At 34.5% G+C, this 19,337-nt stretch overlaps 1 protein-coding gene and 1 pseudogene across 7 annotated transcripts in view; both read left to right on the top strand.

Moving 5' to 3' along the window:
- ELF2 (E74 like ETS transcription factor 2) overlaps positions 1-19,337 on the top strand; it is an 83,159-nt gene that overhangs the window by 26,398 nt on the left and 37,424 nt on the right. For 5 of the 7 annotated variants that reach the window (XM_011374283.2, XM_011374280.2, XM_011374286.2 and 2 more), the window contains exon 4: positions 9,024-9,189. In XM_011374283.2, coding sequence (XP_011372585.1) covers positions 9,024-9,189 — 166 coding nt within the window. Of the gene's footprint in view, positions 1-9,023; positions 9,190-15,886; positions 15,990-19,337 lie in introns of all 7 variants that reach the window. The other 2 variants (XM_023520000.1, XM_023519999.1) reach the window with 1 other exon arrangement.
- Positions 2,855-2,972, top strand: LOC111729033 (annotated as a pseudogene).

The following is a 19,337-nucleotide window of genomic DNA, read 5'->3' as shown; positions in this document are numbered from 1 at the left end:
AATTACTTGAAAATCATTCCAAAGGGAATAGAAAGCATGAGTAGTCCTCTATCTTTTAAATCCAATTCCTAATCAGAATCTTTTCCACATAGAAAACTCCAGGGATTAATGGCTTTATTGACACTTTACCAAGCATTTAGGGAAGACATACTAATCCTACACAATTCTGAGAAAAGAGGACAACAGGGCATTTCCTAACTCATTTTATGAGGCCAACACTGCCCTGATACCAAGACCAGATAGAGATACAGTAAAAGAAAACTACGGACCGATATCCTTCATGAATATAGAAACAAACATTCTTGATAAAATACTAGCAGTCTAATCCAGCAGCATATAAAAGGGATCATAAATTCCAAATGGGGTTTATCCCAAGAAGGTAGGTTTAATCACTCAGTGTAATTCACCATGTTAAAGTAAAAAGGAAAAATTAGCCACGGAAAACCCATTTGCCAAAGTTTGTCTATTATGCAGATTCTTTAGTAATAAAGAAGAACTTAATAAGTGCATCTGTGAAAAACCTATAGCCACCATCATACTTAATGGCGAAAGACTGAACGTTTTCCTTTTAAGGTTGATAATAAGGCGAGGATGTCTGCTGTAATCAGTCTACTCAACACTGCACAGGACAAGAAGAACGAAAGACCTGCAGATGGGAAAAGAAATTGTATTTCTAAATGATATGATCATGTACATAGAAATTCCTAAGAAATCTATACAGCTATTAGAACTAATAAATTTAGAACAGATGTATATGTAAAAATTGTATTTATATATGCTAGCAAAATACAATTGACCAATGAAATTTAAAAAGCAATACTATTTAACAGAGCATCTAAATACCATAGTGATAAGCTTAATGAATTATGTAAAAGATCTATCTGTACAGAGACAACTATAAAATAGTGAGAGAAATTAAAGACCTGAATTAATGGAGATACATGTTTATGTATTGGGAGACTGTGGTTAAGAACAAAGTTAGAGGGCTTATATGCCTGATTTAAAGACTAGAGTTCCTGTAATTGAGACAGTATAGTATCGATATAACAACAGAGATGTAGATCATTGGAATATAATGTAGACCCACATAAGGATGATTGAATTTTAGTAAGGGTGCTAATGTAATTCTGTGGAGAAAGTTTTTTTTTTTTTTTAAATATGGTGAAACAACTGTATATCCGTGTGCAAATGAATGAACTACATTTATTTCTCACATCATATACAATGAATAGCTTACAATTGATGGTAGGATTAAATGTTTATAAAAACTTCTGGAAGAAAACACAGAATTTTCTTTCAACCTTGAAATAGGCAATGATTTCTTAGATTAAACACAAAAAAAACATGAACTTCAAAAGAAAAAAATGAATTGAATTTCATTTAAATTAAAAGCTTTTATCCTTTAAAAAAACTGTTAAAAAAATAAAAACGCAAACCAAAGATTGGGAAAAAATGTTTATAGTGCATATACTGAAAACTTATATTCAGAAAATATAAAATAATAAATTGGAGATAACCCATTAAAATGGGAAAATGATTTGAACAGATAAGTATATGAATGGCCAATAAGCATATATAAAAATGCCTGCTATCATTAGCCATCAGGGAAATGCAAATTAAAACCAGAAGGAGATACTGCATACTTAAACGGAATGGTAAAAAATACAAAGAGTAATACTACGTGTTGGGGAGGATATAAAGCATCTGCCACTCTTGTACAATTCTAGTAGAAATTAAAATAACTACTTTGGAAAATAATTTGACAGTTTTTAAAAAATTAAATGTATACTTACCATATGATCTGGTTTTTTAACTCAGTAAATATGGAATGGAATGGAAGGGAAGGGAGGGGAAGAGCAGGACGTTAATAGCATGGCAGCCATATGAGCATAGGTGACTAGGTAAATGGCATGCATAGCGATACAATGGAATTCTCAGCAATGAAGAGAAATTAACTACTGATACATGAAACAATGTGTATAAATAGCACTATGTTTATTTAAAGAACTCAGATCCAAAGGAGCACAAACTGTTGATTCTATGTTTATACAATTTAGAAAAGGCAATTTATAGGGATAGAAATCATATTGGTGGTTGCCTAGGCTTCTGTGGGTAGGTGGGTGGGGGAGTAGGTGGTGGTTGCGAAGGTTTGATTGGTACAGGGGTAAAGGGAGCCTTCTAGTGTCATGGAGAGGTTCTGTTTCTCGTTTGCGATGGTAGTTGCAGGGATGTTTACATTTGTGAAAATACCTGGGTAAAGTCGTTGAAAAATAATTTTATTTGTTGAGATTCTTCCACAAGTTTTATATTATACAAATGGTATTTAGTTTTAAAGTTTTCACCTTATCTCTCTAGGCTTTAAGGGTTTGTGTTACTGTTGTTCCATTTGTTATTTTTAAATGAAAAAAAGTAGCAGTATTTTGATTTTTCTTCTTAGTTACACAGGATCATTGTAAAAAAAAAGCAGTAAACGCAGGCATACCGAGAAAATGAAAATTCCTCTTTTATCTCATCATATCTCTCTAAAGAGATTAGTAATAATTTGAGATATATTTTTCCAGACTTTTTAATGCTTTTGTGAAACAAATATTTATATAAATTGAATTATACAGTAGTACTGTCTTGTTACTCATTTTTCCTCTCACTTATTTGTATCACAGATATTTTTCCATGACAATATATAGATATCTACCTTAACCTTTTAATTGATACTGAGTCATCTATCATTTTGTGGATATATGGTAGTTATTCAATCCATTTCTGATGGGTGTATTTTTTTTTCCTTTTTTTTTTTTTTTTTTTTTTTTGGCATATGACCATCTCAATTTGGGGGCTTGTCTTAAAACTATGTTTGGTCTATGTCCATGCTACCCTGAACAAGCCCGATCCCATCTGATCTCAGAAGCTAAGCAGGGTCGGGCCTGGTTAGTACTTGGATGGGAGACCGCCTAGAGGACTAGGTGCTGTAGGTGTAAAAAATAAAAAAATAAGGGATTGTAACCTGACAAGGTCTTTGCAATCTGTGAGGTCAACCAAGGGTTGCCTTGCCCCCCAAAAAACAAAACAACAACAACAACAAAAAACTGTGTTTGCATAGGAAGCACACTGTGTTTATTTTAGTGACGTATTTTTTGGAGTGGCCTCTGGGGATAAATAGTTGAAGGAGATTAGTCCCCAGAGCCTCCCACACTGAATGTTTCATTTTTTTGATAAGGCTTTGAAGGTGGCCTTACTCTACCACAAAAGAAGAAATGTGAAACAAATTTATGTGTTTTTAATGTACTTCGGAATTTCATGTGTTTCAGTGTATTTCTAACAGCGATAAAAGGATTATAATACTGTTGCCTTCAGCCATTTTATGGTCTTTATCTTTGGAAACTTAAGGTACCTGGAGAGCAATGACTTGAGTGCAATATGATAGTACTTTTTAGGTGAACAGTGCCTCTTTAAAGGTCTCTCTCCTTGAAAGTTTTTTTTTTCTTTTTTATTAATTTATTTTTTTTATGGTGACATTGGTTAACAAACTCTAGTAAGTTTCAGGTGTACAATTTAACAGTGAGGCGCATATATATATATTGCATTGTGTAGAATGGAAGTTTTTGAGATCTTAGTGCTTATAATAGACTTGCCAGGTAAAATATAGGCTGTCCTGTTAAAGTTGAATTTCATATAAACAACAAATAACTTTTTAAGTATGTTCCGAGTATTGCATGGGATTTCTTATGTATATTATTTGTTGTTTATCTGAAATTCAAATTTAACTGGGTATTTTGTTTTTATTTGTTAAGTCCGACAGCCTTAATTTATAGGGAACTAGGTAGGTTGTGCCAAGACCTTCTGAATCTGGATTTCATGCATTTAATTATTGCATAATTTAGTGACTTGAGCAAGATTATGATGATCATAAGTAAAGTAACTTAGTGGATATATAAGTTTTTACTAAATTCTTGTAAAACAAAGACTCCTGATTCTATCCTTTTCCATCCTTCTTCCCTAGTAAAAATAGCTCATCCCTCTACACCGTATGAAGCAGTAATTATCTGCACACCTGTATGCAGTGGCTTGTGGTCCCTGTCATTTGGCAGAGGAAAAGCTCATGAAGTTACTTGGCATTGTAGATTACAATATGCGGAATCTATAAATACCTGTTAATATTAAAATGTATCGGGCTTTATTATTCTTTGAACCAAGCTACAAATAGTTAAATGCCTCTTCAGTTTATACGAAGAACATATGGTTGAGGAGGATAAAAATTGACTAAGATACAGGCTCTTAACTCTCAAACATCTTACTATCTCATCAAGGAGTTGGATATGTAAACAGATAATTATAATACAGAATAATGGGCAGTGGTAATATTTGGCAGACAACTTGTTCTACAAGTACTTGTATGGAAAAACCGATTCAGATTGGGGGATTATAGGAGACTCCCTGGAACTGGGCCCTGAGTGGATGAAAAGCATTTGGGCAGATGCGGAAGGTCATTTCAGGCTGCAAAGTAATGTGAACGAGTCATGGAAACTTTTACCGTTGGAAATTGGGGGCAAAGCAAGTAATCAGACAGCTATGTGAAGTAATGTAAGAAATGAGGCTGTAAAGGTGGTGTTTTTGTTCCTTGGGGCTGCTGTAACAAAGTACCATAAACACCTGGGTGGCTTAAGTAGCAGGTATTTATTCTCTCTCAGTTCTGGAGGCCAAAAGTTTGAAATCCAGGTGTTGGCAGTGTTGGTTCCTTCTGGTGGCTGTGAGGGAGAATCTCTCCACATCTGTCTCTTGGTAGCTTCTGGTGTTTCTTGGCTTAGAGATGGCCGTTTTCCCTGTGTCTGTATATCGTTTTCTCTCTCTCTCTCTCTCTCTCTCTCTCTAAATTTGCTCATTTTGTAAGGACATGGACATATTGGATTAAGGCTCATCCTAATGATCTCATCTTAACTAGATCAACTGCAAAGACCCTGCTGGTACTGGGGGTTAGGACTTCATCTTTTGGGGGACACAATTCAATTCTTAACAGGTGGGCCGAGGGTTCTGTTTCAAAGAGTGCTAAAAAAAACCAAACGTATATTATGTTTAACTTTCTTTTTAGACTAATTGAGAATCATGAAAACTTTTTACGAAGAAATAATTCTGATTGTAATTTGAAAAGATGCAAGTAGTAGGTTTGAATATCAGTAATTGAGTACTTACTCTGTGCTAGACACTGCTGAGTACTTTGTGCATATTTAATTTTTGAGGGACTTTGTGACATATGAATATTATCTCTTAAATATGAAGAAACAGAAGAAGAACAGGATAGGGGAACAGGAAGAATATTGATAATTTTTTTCCATTTAGACACATTAAGCTTGAAATATTGTAGTGATGTTAAGTTGGTAGTTTAAAATCCACGTCTGGAATTTAGGAGATGGGTCACAGTGGAAGACAAATATTTAGTAATCAGCATAGAGGTGCTATTTGAAACCATAAGAATGGGTAGGCTTGCCTGGGATGGTAGTAGAGAGTAGAAAGAAAGGGGATACAGAACCTTAGTAAGTTGGCTACATTTGAGTCACTGGAGAGGGAAGAGGAGTCAGAGGAGATGCTTAAAAGTAGAGCGGTAGAAAGAGAACAAAAACGATGGGAGAAATAATTTTTAAAATGAGGCAGTGGTCATTGTATAGTCTGCAGAATGGCAAAGGAGAGTGAAAACAAATAGAATTTGGTTCTTACTGACATACTGAGAGAATAGTTTCAGTGAAGTGGTGGAGTCCAGATTACATGGTATATGTAATAATGAGTCAAGGAGTCAGACTGTCTTTTTGAGAAGTGTATGCTTGTATAAGGAGCAAAGGTCGGGGTTTTTGTTAAAGGAGGGGTTGATTTTTTTTTTAACAAAAAAAATTTTGCTTTTTTATTGTTAAAGGGAAAGAACCATTGAAATATTAAAACAAAACGAAACCCAACTAGGATATAGGAGAGAGAAGAGTGGGTCCAGAATCCTTATTGGTGGGGAAGAGAGTCTAGATAGAGGAATTGGCCTTTTATAGAATTATAGTCCTCAAGTATTTCATAGTTGAGAAAATTTGATTTATTTCCTACTGGTAGGGTGGGGATGGTGGTTCGCAATATAAAGTAATCTCAGATTAAAGTCACAATTAAATATGCTACTAGATTTCATTGGAAAGAAAGGAATTATAAGTCTCTTGGATTATATATGAATAAAATATTCACTGCTTGGGTCAGTACTAGTTCAGATGCTAATTACGATGTAGCTTTCTGAGTTTCACATGAGTGGAGATCTCATCAGTCTTTATCTATCTCATGCTTCTCATTAACAACTGTTTTATAGCTGGTTGGTACTGCCTATAGGCTGAGCAAGAGGCATGGAAATTCAACTGTTACATACAATTTGTGGGAAAGAATTATTTAACAACAAAAAGTTGGACTCACGTTTTTTGCCTTATACAGAGTAGGGAATTCAGTGTTAATATTTGCCATGCACTTTCTTTTTAAAAAGTTTATCTTTGTTTTGTACTTTATTTAAAAATTTTTTGTGTGAAATGTTTGATACAAAATGAAGAATGAATAAAATGTTTGTTTACGAATAGCAACAAGAATACTATTACCTATCACCCAGGTTAAAAAATAGAAATTACTAGTATTTTAGAATACGACGTGTGCCCCATCCATGTCCCCAGGGATGCCATTATCCTGACTTATGTGTTCCTTTACTTTTTATAGTATTGTTGTTTGTGTACACATTCCTAAACGACATATTGTTTTCTTTGGAAAAATGAAAAGTGTACCAAGCTACCCGAGTTGGGAAAGGGCGGCATTACCATGGTTTGGTGAAGGCTTCCAGGAAAAGGGCCCACTAGTTTGGCATCAGGTTCACCGAGTTTCAAGAGCTTCTACTCAAGTGATCAGTAAGTGGTGATGTGAGTTAGTTCTTAGAAACTCAAGGCCTTTCCAGTTAGGTATCTGTCAGGGCTGCAGTGTGGATCCTGTATGGTGTGTTCGTTCTCAGATAAATGGTCACATGGAAAGAGTGCTGTTCTTTTTTTTTTGGTTTCTGCACTCTTCTTGGTCATCTTCCGTACTTAGGAGTAGATCAAAGCAGAACACACCTAGGAGGTGAAATGCATGTTCTCAGCTGATCCAGGTAGCAAGGCAAGATGGGGTGAGGAGGGACAGCAGGGCAAACCAGATGTGAATAAAAATCTGGAATAGGCTTGCGTGGGCATTCTCTCCTTAGGAACAATGTCAGTGGGTGTCTTGGTGATGGCAGGTTATTACCATGCTGTCGCAGGAGTCACCTTGCTACAGTCTGGACTGGTTGCCCTGTGGATCCATTGCGCAGCTGGCATTCTGCAGTCTCTCTTCACAGGCCTCTTAAAGATTACCATTGTCTCTCTCCTATGTTGATCTTCTATATTCTCTATCCTAAGTTGTCTTTTTTATTTTTTACAATTTGCTTTGATGGAATACACACTCTAGTTGCTTCTTGAGAAAGGATGCATAGAAGGTAAATGTTTTGAGAGCTTTCATGTCTGAAAAAACTTTTATTCATTCATAAGATGCTTTGACTGGGTGAAGAATTCTAGGTTGGAAGTAATTTTTCTTTATAATTTTGAAGAAATGGCTCCATTGTCATCTTCCCAGTATGATGGTTGAAAAGACTGAACTGAGTCCTGATTCTTTGTATGTGACCTGTATTTTCTTTCTAGAAGCTTGTAGAATCTTCTTTTTGTCTCTAGTAACGTAATATTTCATACTGGTATGCCTCTGTGGCAGTCTCTCTTACTTCTTTATACTCAACACTTGATAGGTCCTTTCAAATGGGCTGCTTATGTCCTTTACCCTAGAAAAATTTCTGAAATACTTTGCTTTCTTTCCAACCTTTTTCCTCTCCCTTTTTTTTTCTCCTAGAACGGTTGGTTATTCAGATATTAGACTTCCTGGACTGACCCTCTAATATTATTCTCTTGTCTTTCCTTTTTCTATCGCTTTGTCTTTTTTCTCTGGTTCCTGGAAGACTGCCTCAATTTGATCTTCTAATTTTTATTTTGGCTCTCATGTTTTTAATTTTTAAGAAGTCTTCATTTTTTAATGTTTTTTATTAAATTGTATTCCGTTCTTGTTTTATGGTTATAATAACTTACTTCTGTGAGGAATTTGAGTGTGTGTGAGAGTGTGTGTGTGTGTGTGTGTGTGTGTGTGTGTATTCTGTGTTGGAGGCTTTTCCTTGGATAAGTAGTAAATTACTTGGCTGGCTGCTCATGATTAAAAGTGGAGGACTAAAAAGCTGATTGGAAACTGTTTTGGGTACAATACTGATACTAGCAAATGTGCCTAATGTATCTCAAAGTTGCTCTTGTTTCTCCTTGTCCAGAAAGTAACTTCACTCTCCAATCTTGTGCTGAGGTGGGGAGGGCTGTTGGCCTAGCATCTTGGAGGAGGGAGCAGGTCTAGGAATCAAAGTGCTTTTCAAACAGCTTTAATGGAACCTTCCTTGTTTTAACCTCTTCCTCTTTCTCTACCACCTGCTGCTCCTTCATTTCCAGAAGTAATTGGCACTGCCTTGTGTGGATTCTCCAGTATAACTGTTTGTTTGTTTGTTTTTTGCTGGCAGGCTGTGATTTGGCTTTCCTGGGTCTGCTAAACCGCCTAATAATACTCATCCATGCACTCTCAGTCTTCCAGGATTTTGTCGCTCTTATCTCTTCTCCTTATTGGTTTATGTTTTAAAGTCTTTTATTGTGTTTCACTGGGCTTTCAAGGGAGAATGAAATTATGTGCATGTTTTTAATTTGCCGTCTTAATCCTAAAGCCTTGATTATTTAAAATGGTACATTTATGTCTCACCTCTTGAGACTTGAAAAGATTATTAAAGTTAACCTTTTTCATCTCTTTGGTTCTTATGTTCATATTTATAATACATGAAACTCATTGTGTGGGCTCCTTGAGACTGTGAACTCAAGGATTTATAAGTGAATCCAGAATTTGTGAATAAAAAAGTTGATTGTTTTTTAAATTTGCTCTTGTAGGAAAGTGAAAAGGTTTCTGAATATCCAGCAGTGATTGTGGAGCCAGTTCCAAGTGCCAGATTAGAGCAGGGCTATGCCGCCCAGGTTCTGGTTTATGATGATGAGACTTATATGATGCAAGATGTGGCAGAAGAACAAGAAGTTGAGACCGAGAATGTGGAAACAGGTAGACATCTCATAAACTTTATTGTTTATACCTTTCTCATTTTGAAAGTGTCAACATTACTGTCGCCAGATGAATAACATACCAAAGAACCTCTTTGCAATGCTGTTTAGTATGGATTGGAAATTAATGACACATCTCTTTTTTTAAGGGAATTTATAGAGATATAAGAAATTCTGCATTATAATTTTTTGAGGTATACCAATCTCATATCACGGACCCTATGGACAAAATTACAGGCCTGCAATAATAAAATTATTTTTATCATTTTTTTTTCTGGGAGTATGAATATTGACTAGTTGTTTACTTATAGGAGTCAGTAGGCTAGTCTATGAGGGTAACTTTTTTTAATTAAAAAATAAATTTAGTATTCTCATTCTATAACAGATTAAGAGTTTTTTTGAATCAGAATGGGTGGAGCAGTCTGATTCCTTTTTTCTTGGGTCAGAAGCATCCTCACAGTAGTCTATTGGATTCCTCTTCCCTTTTCGTCGTCTTAGAAATGGTATTTCAGTCTGTCTGTGGTGAGATAACTATGTTTAATTGGGGGTTAGTATGTATAATTCTTAGAGAAACTTTTTAATTTTTGCCATTGACCATAAAGAAAATAGAACATTTTACCAATAGGATTGTAGTGACTATTTTATAATAATAAATATTAAAATTTATCTTTAGCTATTATTATGCTTGCTTTACAATCCTAATACTTCTAAAGTATTTAGATAAATTTCTATAAATGTAGCTCTAAGTCTCATGATTAAAAATTTTGAGAGTTTGATGTCTTTTTGCTTGTTGAGGCCCAGTAGCACTCCATGGTACCACCAGCTCCTTCCAGCTAAAAGCTGTTCTTCCTCCAGCTTAATTTTTTTTGAGCTGAGGGATTGGAATTTACCTTGCTTTTCAGAGCAATGGTGACAGCAGTTCTAGCAAACCCCATGTGGAGTGGTAATCAGTTCATTTTTATTAAAACAGGTTACTAAATACTTCAAATAACCTTCATGACTGTAGTCTGGAGTGGTACTTGATTTACAATAGATAATGGAAGTGGCAAGAAGATATATTTTCAGTAAGATGCTAGAAGTCTTGTGGCAGAGATGAATTTTCTTCTTGAGGAAAAGAAAAGGAAGAACAGCTAAAAGTATTCTGCATGATGATGTTTTGTAGTAGCTGTTATAAATGATGTTATTATAGAAGTGTAACTAAACAAAACTAAGAGCACTAGATAAAAGTATGACAGCTATAATTGAATGAAAAAAAAATAGAACCTGTAAAAAATGAAAACTACAGTGCCAAGTTTGCTTCAGTAGAAAATTATGGTATTTATCACATGAAAATACCAGAGCATATCGGCCAAATTTTATTGGTTGTACAATTGGTGGTCAGTGCTTCATTAATTTAAATTACTCAAGTGAAAACAATTCCATATAGGAAGCAATATAATCCATTTAAGGGATTTAATTTTCTTCTTGAGCTCTGAGGGTGATGTTATCATTTCCAAGGCAGAGATAGGAGTGATTGCGATATGAAAGAGAATATACAAAGTCTGAGTAAAAGAACAGCTACTTATGTGATATTTTAAAAGTGGTTTTGAATACTTGATCATATTTTTTAGATTTATTTTTCTTCAACACAAAAGAAATGTTAGTGAATAACTCATATTATTCTAAAATAGTCTAAATGTACCTGAAAAGTTCATTTTACATTTTAAATTTTGTGCCGACTCATGGATTTTTAATGAAATCTATGCTTGCTTTATTTCTAAAAATAAAGAATGATATAGTATTCTTGTATCTCTTTACAGAACAACACTGTAAAACTTAGGATTCAGATAAAACTCTTCTAAAGGCAATGCCAAATTTATACGGAAAACTGCTGGCTCATAAATCTATAATCACAACAGTTTAAAACACTAATTTGTTCATCATAAGGCATGCAGACCATGGAATGTACAATATACTAAGTTACATTAGAATACTATAGCTCATGCATTTTTAATGTAACTTTATAGGGATTAGTAATATATATAGATTAGTTTAGAATAGCTAATCTGAGCTTAATTTTGTTTTTATTTAAAGAATCAGATGCACTTTTGAACAAGTTAAAACCTGAATAAATTTTCATTCTTCTGACATCTAGAACATACACAAATGAATAAAGGTTGTTATGACTCATCCTAATGTATGTTTCTCTTTAGATAGTGGGTTAAGATCAGGCCCATTTCTTGTGGAGATGTAAAGTGTTAACTTAAGTTCCAGATATATAAATTTTGGAGAAGCAGCTGACTGGGAAGAAAGGGAAAGGAATATTAAATAGTTACAGCAGTTTTAATTTGGTGAATTGGTGGACATGAGATTCATCTAGGATAAGATTTCCTTTTGTACATCTAGGAAACACTTCCTGGAATGCTCCTACATTATAACTTAGGTTATATTCTTCTAAAAATGTTCATAATTATGTTTATTGACATGTCATGTCAGTTGTCTGTATGTTTACATTGAAGTTTTTCTTTTATCCCTGTATTCTTATACCAGAAACAACGTTCATGATGTCATCCAGGCAGGAGTATTAAGATCATATAACGATATATACTTAGCCATTTTCATAATTTTGTGAATTAGATGATTTCTCATTTTGTTAGGTGTAATTATAGGCTATTTTGCTTCACCATTTTATAAACTAAAAGTCTACATTTTCCTCGTGGAGCTTATATGTAGTAATAATCCTCTCTTAAATTTTATAGGAAAAACCAAAACTGTTTTGAAACTTTAAAAATAGATATATTCATGTAAACTGATAAAATGATGTTTGCTGATAACTGAGGATTAGTAATTGTAAAGAGCCTTCGAGAAACAGTAATGCAGTGTGGACGAAGGGTGGTGTTGACTCTCGCAGGCCGGAAATACCTTTGCCCAGTGGCTGCAGACTCCACCAGCTCTGGAGACCTGCTCTGTGGACCGATGGAGTGAGTTGGGGGTGGAGAGCAATCTCTTGCATTCCCTACCAAGATTTGAAAATGCAATTTTTATGTTCATTCAAAAAATTATGTATATGTAAAGACTATATAAGTTTTAATGGGTTATTACAGATTACCTTTTAAAAAGTAACAAGTTTATGCCAATGAGATTAATAATAGATAAGTTTTGATAGAAATCTTTTAAGATTTGTCTGAGACAATTGAGCTGTTTAGTATCTGCTTCTTCATCTTGCATCTTAACTTACTATATTTATCCTCTTAACCTTCCACTGAAATTTCTGAGGATATATCAGTAAGTACTTTGTATTTGTTATATGCAAGGGCACGGTTTTCAACATGTTTCTTTCCCTCAAGGGGTTAATAATTTAGTTAAATTAAGAGATTTTCTATATACATACACACAGTAATCAAAATATAAAGCAGTATAGAATAAATCGAGTGCTATTTATAAAGTCGAAGAAATTTTCAGAAGAGGAAAGTTCAGTTTACAGGATTAGGGAATGTTTTAGAGAAAGTGCAGAAGGACGAATGGAAGGATTTGGATGGGCAGATAGGAAGCGGGCGGAAGGCACTTTAGACTGAGGGAAGTGTCATTAATAAATGGGTGGAATATTGAAATTCAAGATATGGTTAGAAGATCTTGAGTAAATAAGATATTGACAGGAGGTTTTATTAAGAGTTGTGACTAGATTGTGATTGAACCCAAGAATTAGTAATTAGGCATATAAGATGCAAAAAGATTTGGAAGATTTTGAGTGGAAAGTACTCAGTGTTTAGTATCTTGGTATATAGAGGATAAATTATAGGGGAAGAGATAAGGCAGGAAGATAAGCTATTACGATATGAGTCAAGAGATGACTTGAGAAATATTAAAACAAGGTAGAAGCAATAGGAACAGAAGGGGCTTATGTAAGTGATACTACTTTGTAACGTCTCACAAGACATGATAGATTAGGGGGAGAGGCATAATTTGGTAAGATATTACTCAGGTTTTTGACACTAAGTGATGGCGATCGTAATATCTAGGGATGTGAGGAAGGCAAGACTGATTGACTTACAGGAAAAAGTTTTGTAATAGGCATATTGATTTTGAGTTGAAGTAGAGCATCTAAGGGGAAATGTTTAGGTATTTAAAGATGCACAAATGTATACTCAGGGTTCCATCTCAAAACAGATGGCATACTCAAATTAGGATAATTTAAAGAACATTTTAGTAAATGGCTAGTTACAAATATGTGGGTGACCTTAAGAGGTAGGTAGGACTGCAGAACTAGTACCAATAGAGCTATTTCTGTCCTATGACCCTTGGGCCAAAGGGAGAGAAGGGTTATCAGAGTCCAGAAGAAGAGAGCCCTGGAGAGAGGGTCACTTTGGGAGGATCTGGGACCTTTGGTCAAATGACACAACTGGCTTGAGGGTGATGCCACAGAGAGGCAGTCCGAATCTGGACCCCTTCTTTTCTTTACTCCCCTGCCAAGGCGCTCCATTGACCAAACCCAGCCTGAAACCACGAGAGCCCTGTTGATGAAATCAGCCTTTTGGGACAGACGGCAGAGTGAAGCAGGGTAGGAAATAGATCTGGAGATTCAGATGGAGGATATCTGGTACAACTGAAGCTTAGTAAAAAGAAGGTCTAGGAGAGACTGGTTTGGGAATCATACTCACTGAGACCATGGCAATAAATTTAATCTCCATGGGAATGGGAAAGGTATTTGAGAGATTTCCCCAAACGGGGAAGATATTTAAATTCTGTGTTTATCTCTCTGTGATCAAGAACAAAGGATACAGAATTAAGAAATTAATTTTGGGAAATGTTTACATTTTGAGGAACATGAAGAAGCCAAAGAGTAGTCAAATATGGTAGAAAATTCTGGGCGACTATTCTCGAGCTTAATTTTTTTCTTTTTAGCCATTTAAGTAGCTCTGTTTAGTAGGAAAGGGAAGAATATTGAGTGAGTTAGTCCTGGTTTCAGATTTTTACTTTATTACTTACTTGACAGTATTTAACCTTTTCAGAGCCTGTTTCACTGTCATAAAATAGGAATTCAGTGTTGTGAGGATTACATAAAATAAATCTATAAAGCATAGCGCTTATGACGTAGTGAGTGCTCCATAAGTGCTCTCTTAACTTCATCAGCACCTTTCCTTGTACCTTCAAATATGGAGGTCTTTTATACATGAAAACAAAATGTTTGTTTACTTCTCTATAATATTTTTCTCTTTCACTTCCACTTGTTAAAAAAAACATGCTTTATACCTTCAGTCAGTGCTTTTTCCTCGTTGTTCCTTCTTTAACTTACTGTGCTTTGGCAACAACATTTATCATTCTCCTGAAGTTCTTTATCAGATTTCAAAGGCCACTCCTCTGCCAAATTCAGTGACCCACAGAGTCATCCAGAAGTAGCTCCTTCCTACTCTGACCTTCTTGTATACTGAAACACTGTATTATTGCAGTTTTTCTTATTGCCTCTGGCATGGGCTGTGCTATTTATTTATGCTTCTGAGCTTTTGCTCAAGTAGTTTTCTATCAAGAGTGAGTTCAGGTATTGTCCATTCTTTAAGGCTCAACTACATGAAACTCCAAAACGATTGTGGCCTACATGAAACACTCCCTTTCCTTCCGTTAGACCATCTGGATTTAAGCACTTGATTATTCACTTTCTTATACTATTCTTGTGTGTATACTCCTTTCGTTTTCAAACTGAGCGTATAGGTCCCTTGAAGACAGAGACCGCATTTTTTACTTTTGTCAAATACAGTATATAATAGTGTTTAACACATAGCTGTTAGGAAATACAGTCTGAAACAAATTGAGTTTTGACATAGTATCACAGTATAACCAAGAGCCATCTATGTAAAATCTTAAATGTATTTTCTTCTTTGTTTATATGCTATATATTGAATACCTTAGGGTTATTTAAAATATAAAAAGGTAGTCATCCAAAAACATCAGTATGGTCATATGAAATATATCAAAGCCATAATGTTGTCATACCTAGATTAACATCGTGTTAAAATCTCATTAGGTTTTCATCATTCTTGCTTATACCTAAATTAATTTTTTTCCCCTACAATGAAAGCAGTACGTACTCACTGGAAAAATTGGGAAGTATTGCAAAGAATAAAGAGTGAAAATCACCCATAATCTTAACCAGGAAGAGGACAATAACCACTGCTTCTTTATACTTCCTGCTGGCCTTTTTAAAATGTTCATTTAAACACAATTAACATTGTGTTATGTAATACAAGTAGACTTATAATCTTTACTCATAAATATTGGCTGAAAGGGGTCTGGTAGCTTCCTGCTTCTCTCTTCTGATCATTGGGAACAGGACTTTGGTTTTTAACCAGGTGTTAAAACGTAAAAAGTTGGACTTAGGAAATAATTATCAAGAAAACTTAGAAAACTTTTTTTGTGATCAACAAAATTATATTTAGAGATTAGCTGAAAAGATAGATGAATAATAAGAATTTTTATATAATTCAATAAGAAAGCCGTGCTTTTTTAAAAAACAAATGAAAGTTTAGGTTTTTAAAAATGCAGTTAAAAAACAAAACCAGATTTCTCTCTTAAAAAATAAGATAAGGAGCCAGATTTCTTTCTTGAAGAATCTGAAGACTAAGTTGGCTTCATGATGAGCTGTAACTTTTGTATTTGTTATATCATCAGAAATCCTCCCTGTGGCACAAAAGGACTCTTTTAATTAGAAAATATTGTTGCCACAGGGAGGTAGAAGATCGGCCTGAAAAACTGGGGATCTGAAAAGGAGCCCCTATCCTAGGATTACCTGAAGGTGAAACAGTTTGAGCCAGAAGGAAGACAATGCTGGTAGGTTGGTTTTTACTTTATTAAGACTGTTTACAATTTTACATTTAATTACAGTGATTTCAACTACCTATACCATATTTTTGTTTAAAGGGTGACAGTGACTCCTTCTTAAGGAGGGAGAATAATACAATAGTATTTTCTCTCCTAAACAGTTTGCTATCTGAGTTATCCCCTGCCATGTTCCTAATATTTGTTTCTTTTTATAGATAAAGCTCTAGGGCTATTTCATGCCTTCACTTCCTTGGACGCTACTACTGACTGAACATCTTCAAGCCTCTTTTTATTTTCGTTTCTGGTATTTCTGCTTCTAATGCAGACTTTTCCCTAAATCTTTTTAAAAGAAGCATTTTCTTCCAATTACCTATTTTCTTCAGTTTAGTCTGGTCACTAATTTTCTAAAAACAAAAAATGTGAATCTTAAGTTCATTTAGTTTTGATTCTAGAATTGTTCGAATTATAATTATGCTGTGATTTAGATCATTTAGAAGGAATTATTAGAGAATAGTTTTAATGTTTTAGTAACTGTATTTCATTTAGCCTAAGATGCCATCAATTATAAGAAACACTATTTTTAGACCACTAAAAGAAAAAAAAAGTGCTGCCAATTATAAACTTTGAGAGACCATCAATTGTAAGATATACCCTGATTTCAGAGATATCAAAATGTACATCTTAGATGAAAAGGAATGTACATCTTAGAATTAATGAAATATGGTATCATGCAGTTAATGAATCTTCCTGAAATTCCCATTTAGTGGGAATTGGACATTAAAATACCAGGTTTATGAAAAATGGAGGTGTTTTGCAGTTGTGGAAGTCCTTCTATGTACTTAAGATCTATGTACTTAAGATTAAGATCTCAGTTCTTTTTTAAATTAAATTTATTGGGATAACAGGTGTTCAGTTTTATAATACATCATCTGTATATTCTATTGTGTGCTCACCATCCAAAGTTTAGTCTCCTTCTGTCACCGTATATTTGACCCTCTTTAATCTCTTCATCCTCTCCCATGCCCCCAGATCTCTAAATTATTTACTGTCTTTTAAGAGAGGGTATTCAAGTAAAAAAATCACTTAACTGTATTGTTTAAAAGTATACAAAATAACCAAAAAGCATTAAATTATGGAGAGAATAGAAGATAGAAAGGCAATAACACATTTAATATAACACATTTAATATAACACATTTACTTAAATCAATAGTTTTATCATAATTGTCACTTTTTAATTGGATTTTGTGATCTAAAAATAAAAATCAAGCTTCTGCTTTCTAAACTGAAATTTTAAAACAGAATTTTTTAAAGGCTCGTTAAAATAGCCACTGACTTTTCATGCATTCAAATATATGTTTTACAGATTATTAACTATGTGAAGAAGAAAGTAGTGACCAAAAGCAAAGAACTACCCTGTCAATTAATAAAGCAGAAGTGAAAAGGAATGATTTTAAATGATATTTGTATACTTTTCAAGAAAAATCTATTTTGTATAAAAAAACAGATAAGTATATGTAGAAAGTAGGCCATTAAAAGATGTTTGGTTTTGGAAACTGGTAGCATTCATTCCTTTGCATTCAGAGTTTTATTTTTTAAACAGCAGGTGCCTTTCAATTTTACTGTATAACAATTTGTCTAATAAAATTTTATTAATTCAGACTGAGGAGAGGGAGAAATATGAATTATATGGAATTTTAATTGAGTAGTACACAAGGTTACAGATGTTGGCGACTAGGGATAGGTCAAGGTGGTTGGATGTACAAATAGGAGTGCTTTAAAATCTGTCTCGAGGCAGATCCACGCATTCACCATCCTCTGCCAGCTCTTACTTGAGGGCCTGCAGCACGTCAGGCTCAGAGCCGAGTGAATACCTTGTGGTAACCGAGACTCTGTCCTGTCTTTGCCTTCGCCAGGCTTTTAGCTTTGTGGAAAGATGAACAGTTAAACATGTTATTATCATATACGGTGATGAATGTTATGATAGGATTAATGAAAGGCTTAGAAAAGAGTGTACAGCAGGGAAATGCCTTTCTGAGGAAGTGACATTTAAACAGATTTGAAGGGTTTGAAGTAATTAGCCAAGCTGAGAATAGCATGGTTGAAAGTCTGGAGGAAGGAGAAAGAACATGGCCTATTTGAGTTGCAGAAAGGAATTAAGTATGGCTAGAATTTGGATTATGAGAAGGGAAGGGGATTAAAGTGACGCGGAAGAGGTAAAAAAAAAACCTTACTGCCGAGGACTTTGTAAGCTTCCTATCTGTTGGGCCTTCTCTACAGGGCAGTGGGAAGCCTTTTAAGAGTTTTAAACAAAGTATACAAATTTGTTTTTTAATAGAAAATTGGTTTCCAAAATACTACTGTAAATGAAAAGTAAAATAAGACAAAGCATCACGTATTTTAAAATCTGAATTCCTTAGGTCCTCATTCACAGCTGCCTAACAGCTGATAACTACTCCTGTTCTCCCTCCACTAGATTGTCTGCCACTATAGATTTGGGCTGTAGGTGTGCTCGTTGACCATACTAAGCTAAAAGGTGTAGAGATGAGGTAGTTGCACAGGTGGCCTTTTTGGAATTGAAAGCTGGGTGCTTTGGTGCGGTGCTCTTTCAGGAGGAGAAGGGGTCATTGTCCTTTATGCGTCCTCCATGCCCTTTTGTAAACTGGGAAAAGGATCTACAAGTTTTCTCATATTCATCACTTAGAGGAGGTCATGAAAACTTAAAATGTTTAAAAATTAAATTTATTAGGGGTGACATTGGGTAATAAAATAATATAGGTTTCAGGTATATAAGGCTGTAATACATCATTTATATATTACATTGTGTTCACTACCCAATGTCAAGTCTCCTTCCATCACCATATATTTTGCCCCCTTTACCTTTTTCTATCTCCCTAATCCTATGAACGCTTTTAACACAGGTGTTAACTGTTAACTTTTGTATGTTTTTTTTAAAAATATTTTTTGTGTCATGGCCTCTTGGCCATGTGGTAAAACCTGTGGACCTTCTCCCAGAACAGTTTTTTGAAATATATAAAATACCTGGGATTACCAAGGAACCAAATATATTGAAATATAACTTTCAGACTATTTTTAATTGTGGCATATTAAGGCATATACTTCTTTAATAATGCATTAAATAATGAAATATAGTGGTAGATCTAATTTCCTGCTGTACTTTCGAAGTTGTGATGACCATAAATTTTATTTTGAGATATCCGTAGCAACTATAATGTCATATGAACATGTTTGATTTCTATTGATCATGAAGTCACAGATACTGCCAAACCTACTGTGATTTGTACCTTTATTTAAAATTAAAAGTGCTAAATTTCAGTTAGGATCTAAAAAAAAAAAA

Source organism: Pteropus vampyrus, unplaced genomic scaffold (assembly GCF_000151845.1).
Source record: "Pteropus vampyrus isolate Shadow unplaced genomic scaffold, Pvam_2.0 Scaffold243, whole genome shotgun sequence".
Taxonomy (NCBI): Eukaryota; Metazoa; Chordata; class Mammalia; order Chiroptera; family Pteropodidae; genus Pteropus; species Pteropus vampyrus.
The sequence above is the reverse complement of the archived record's forward strand: the minus strand, read 5'-3'. Positions and strand labels throughout refer to the sequence as shown.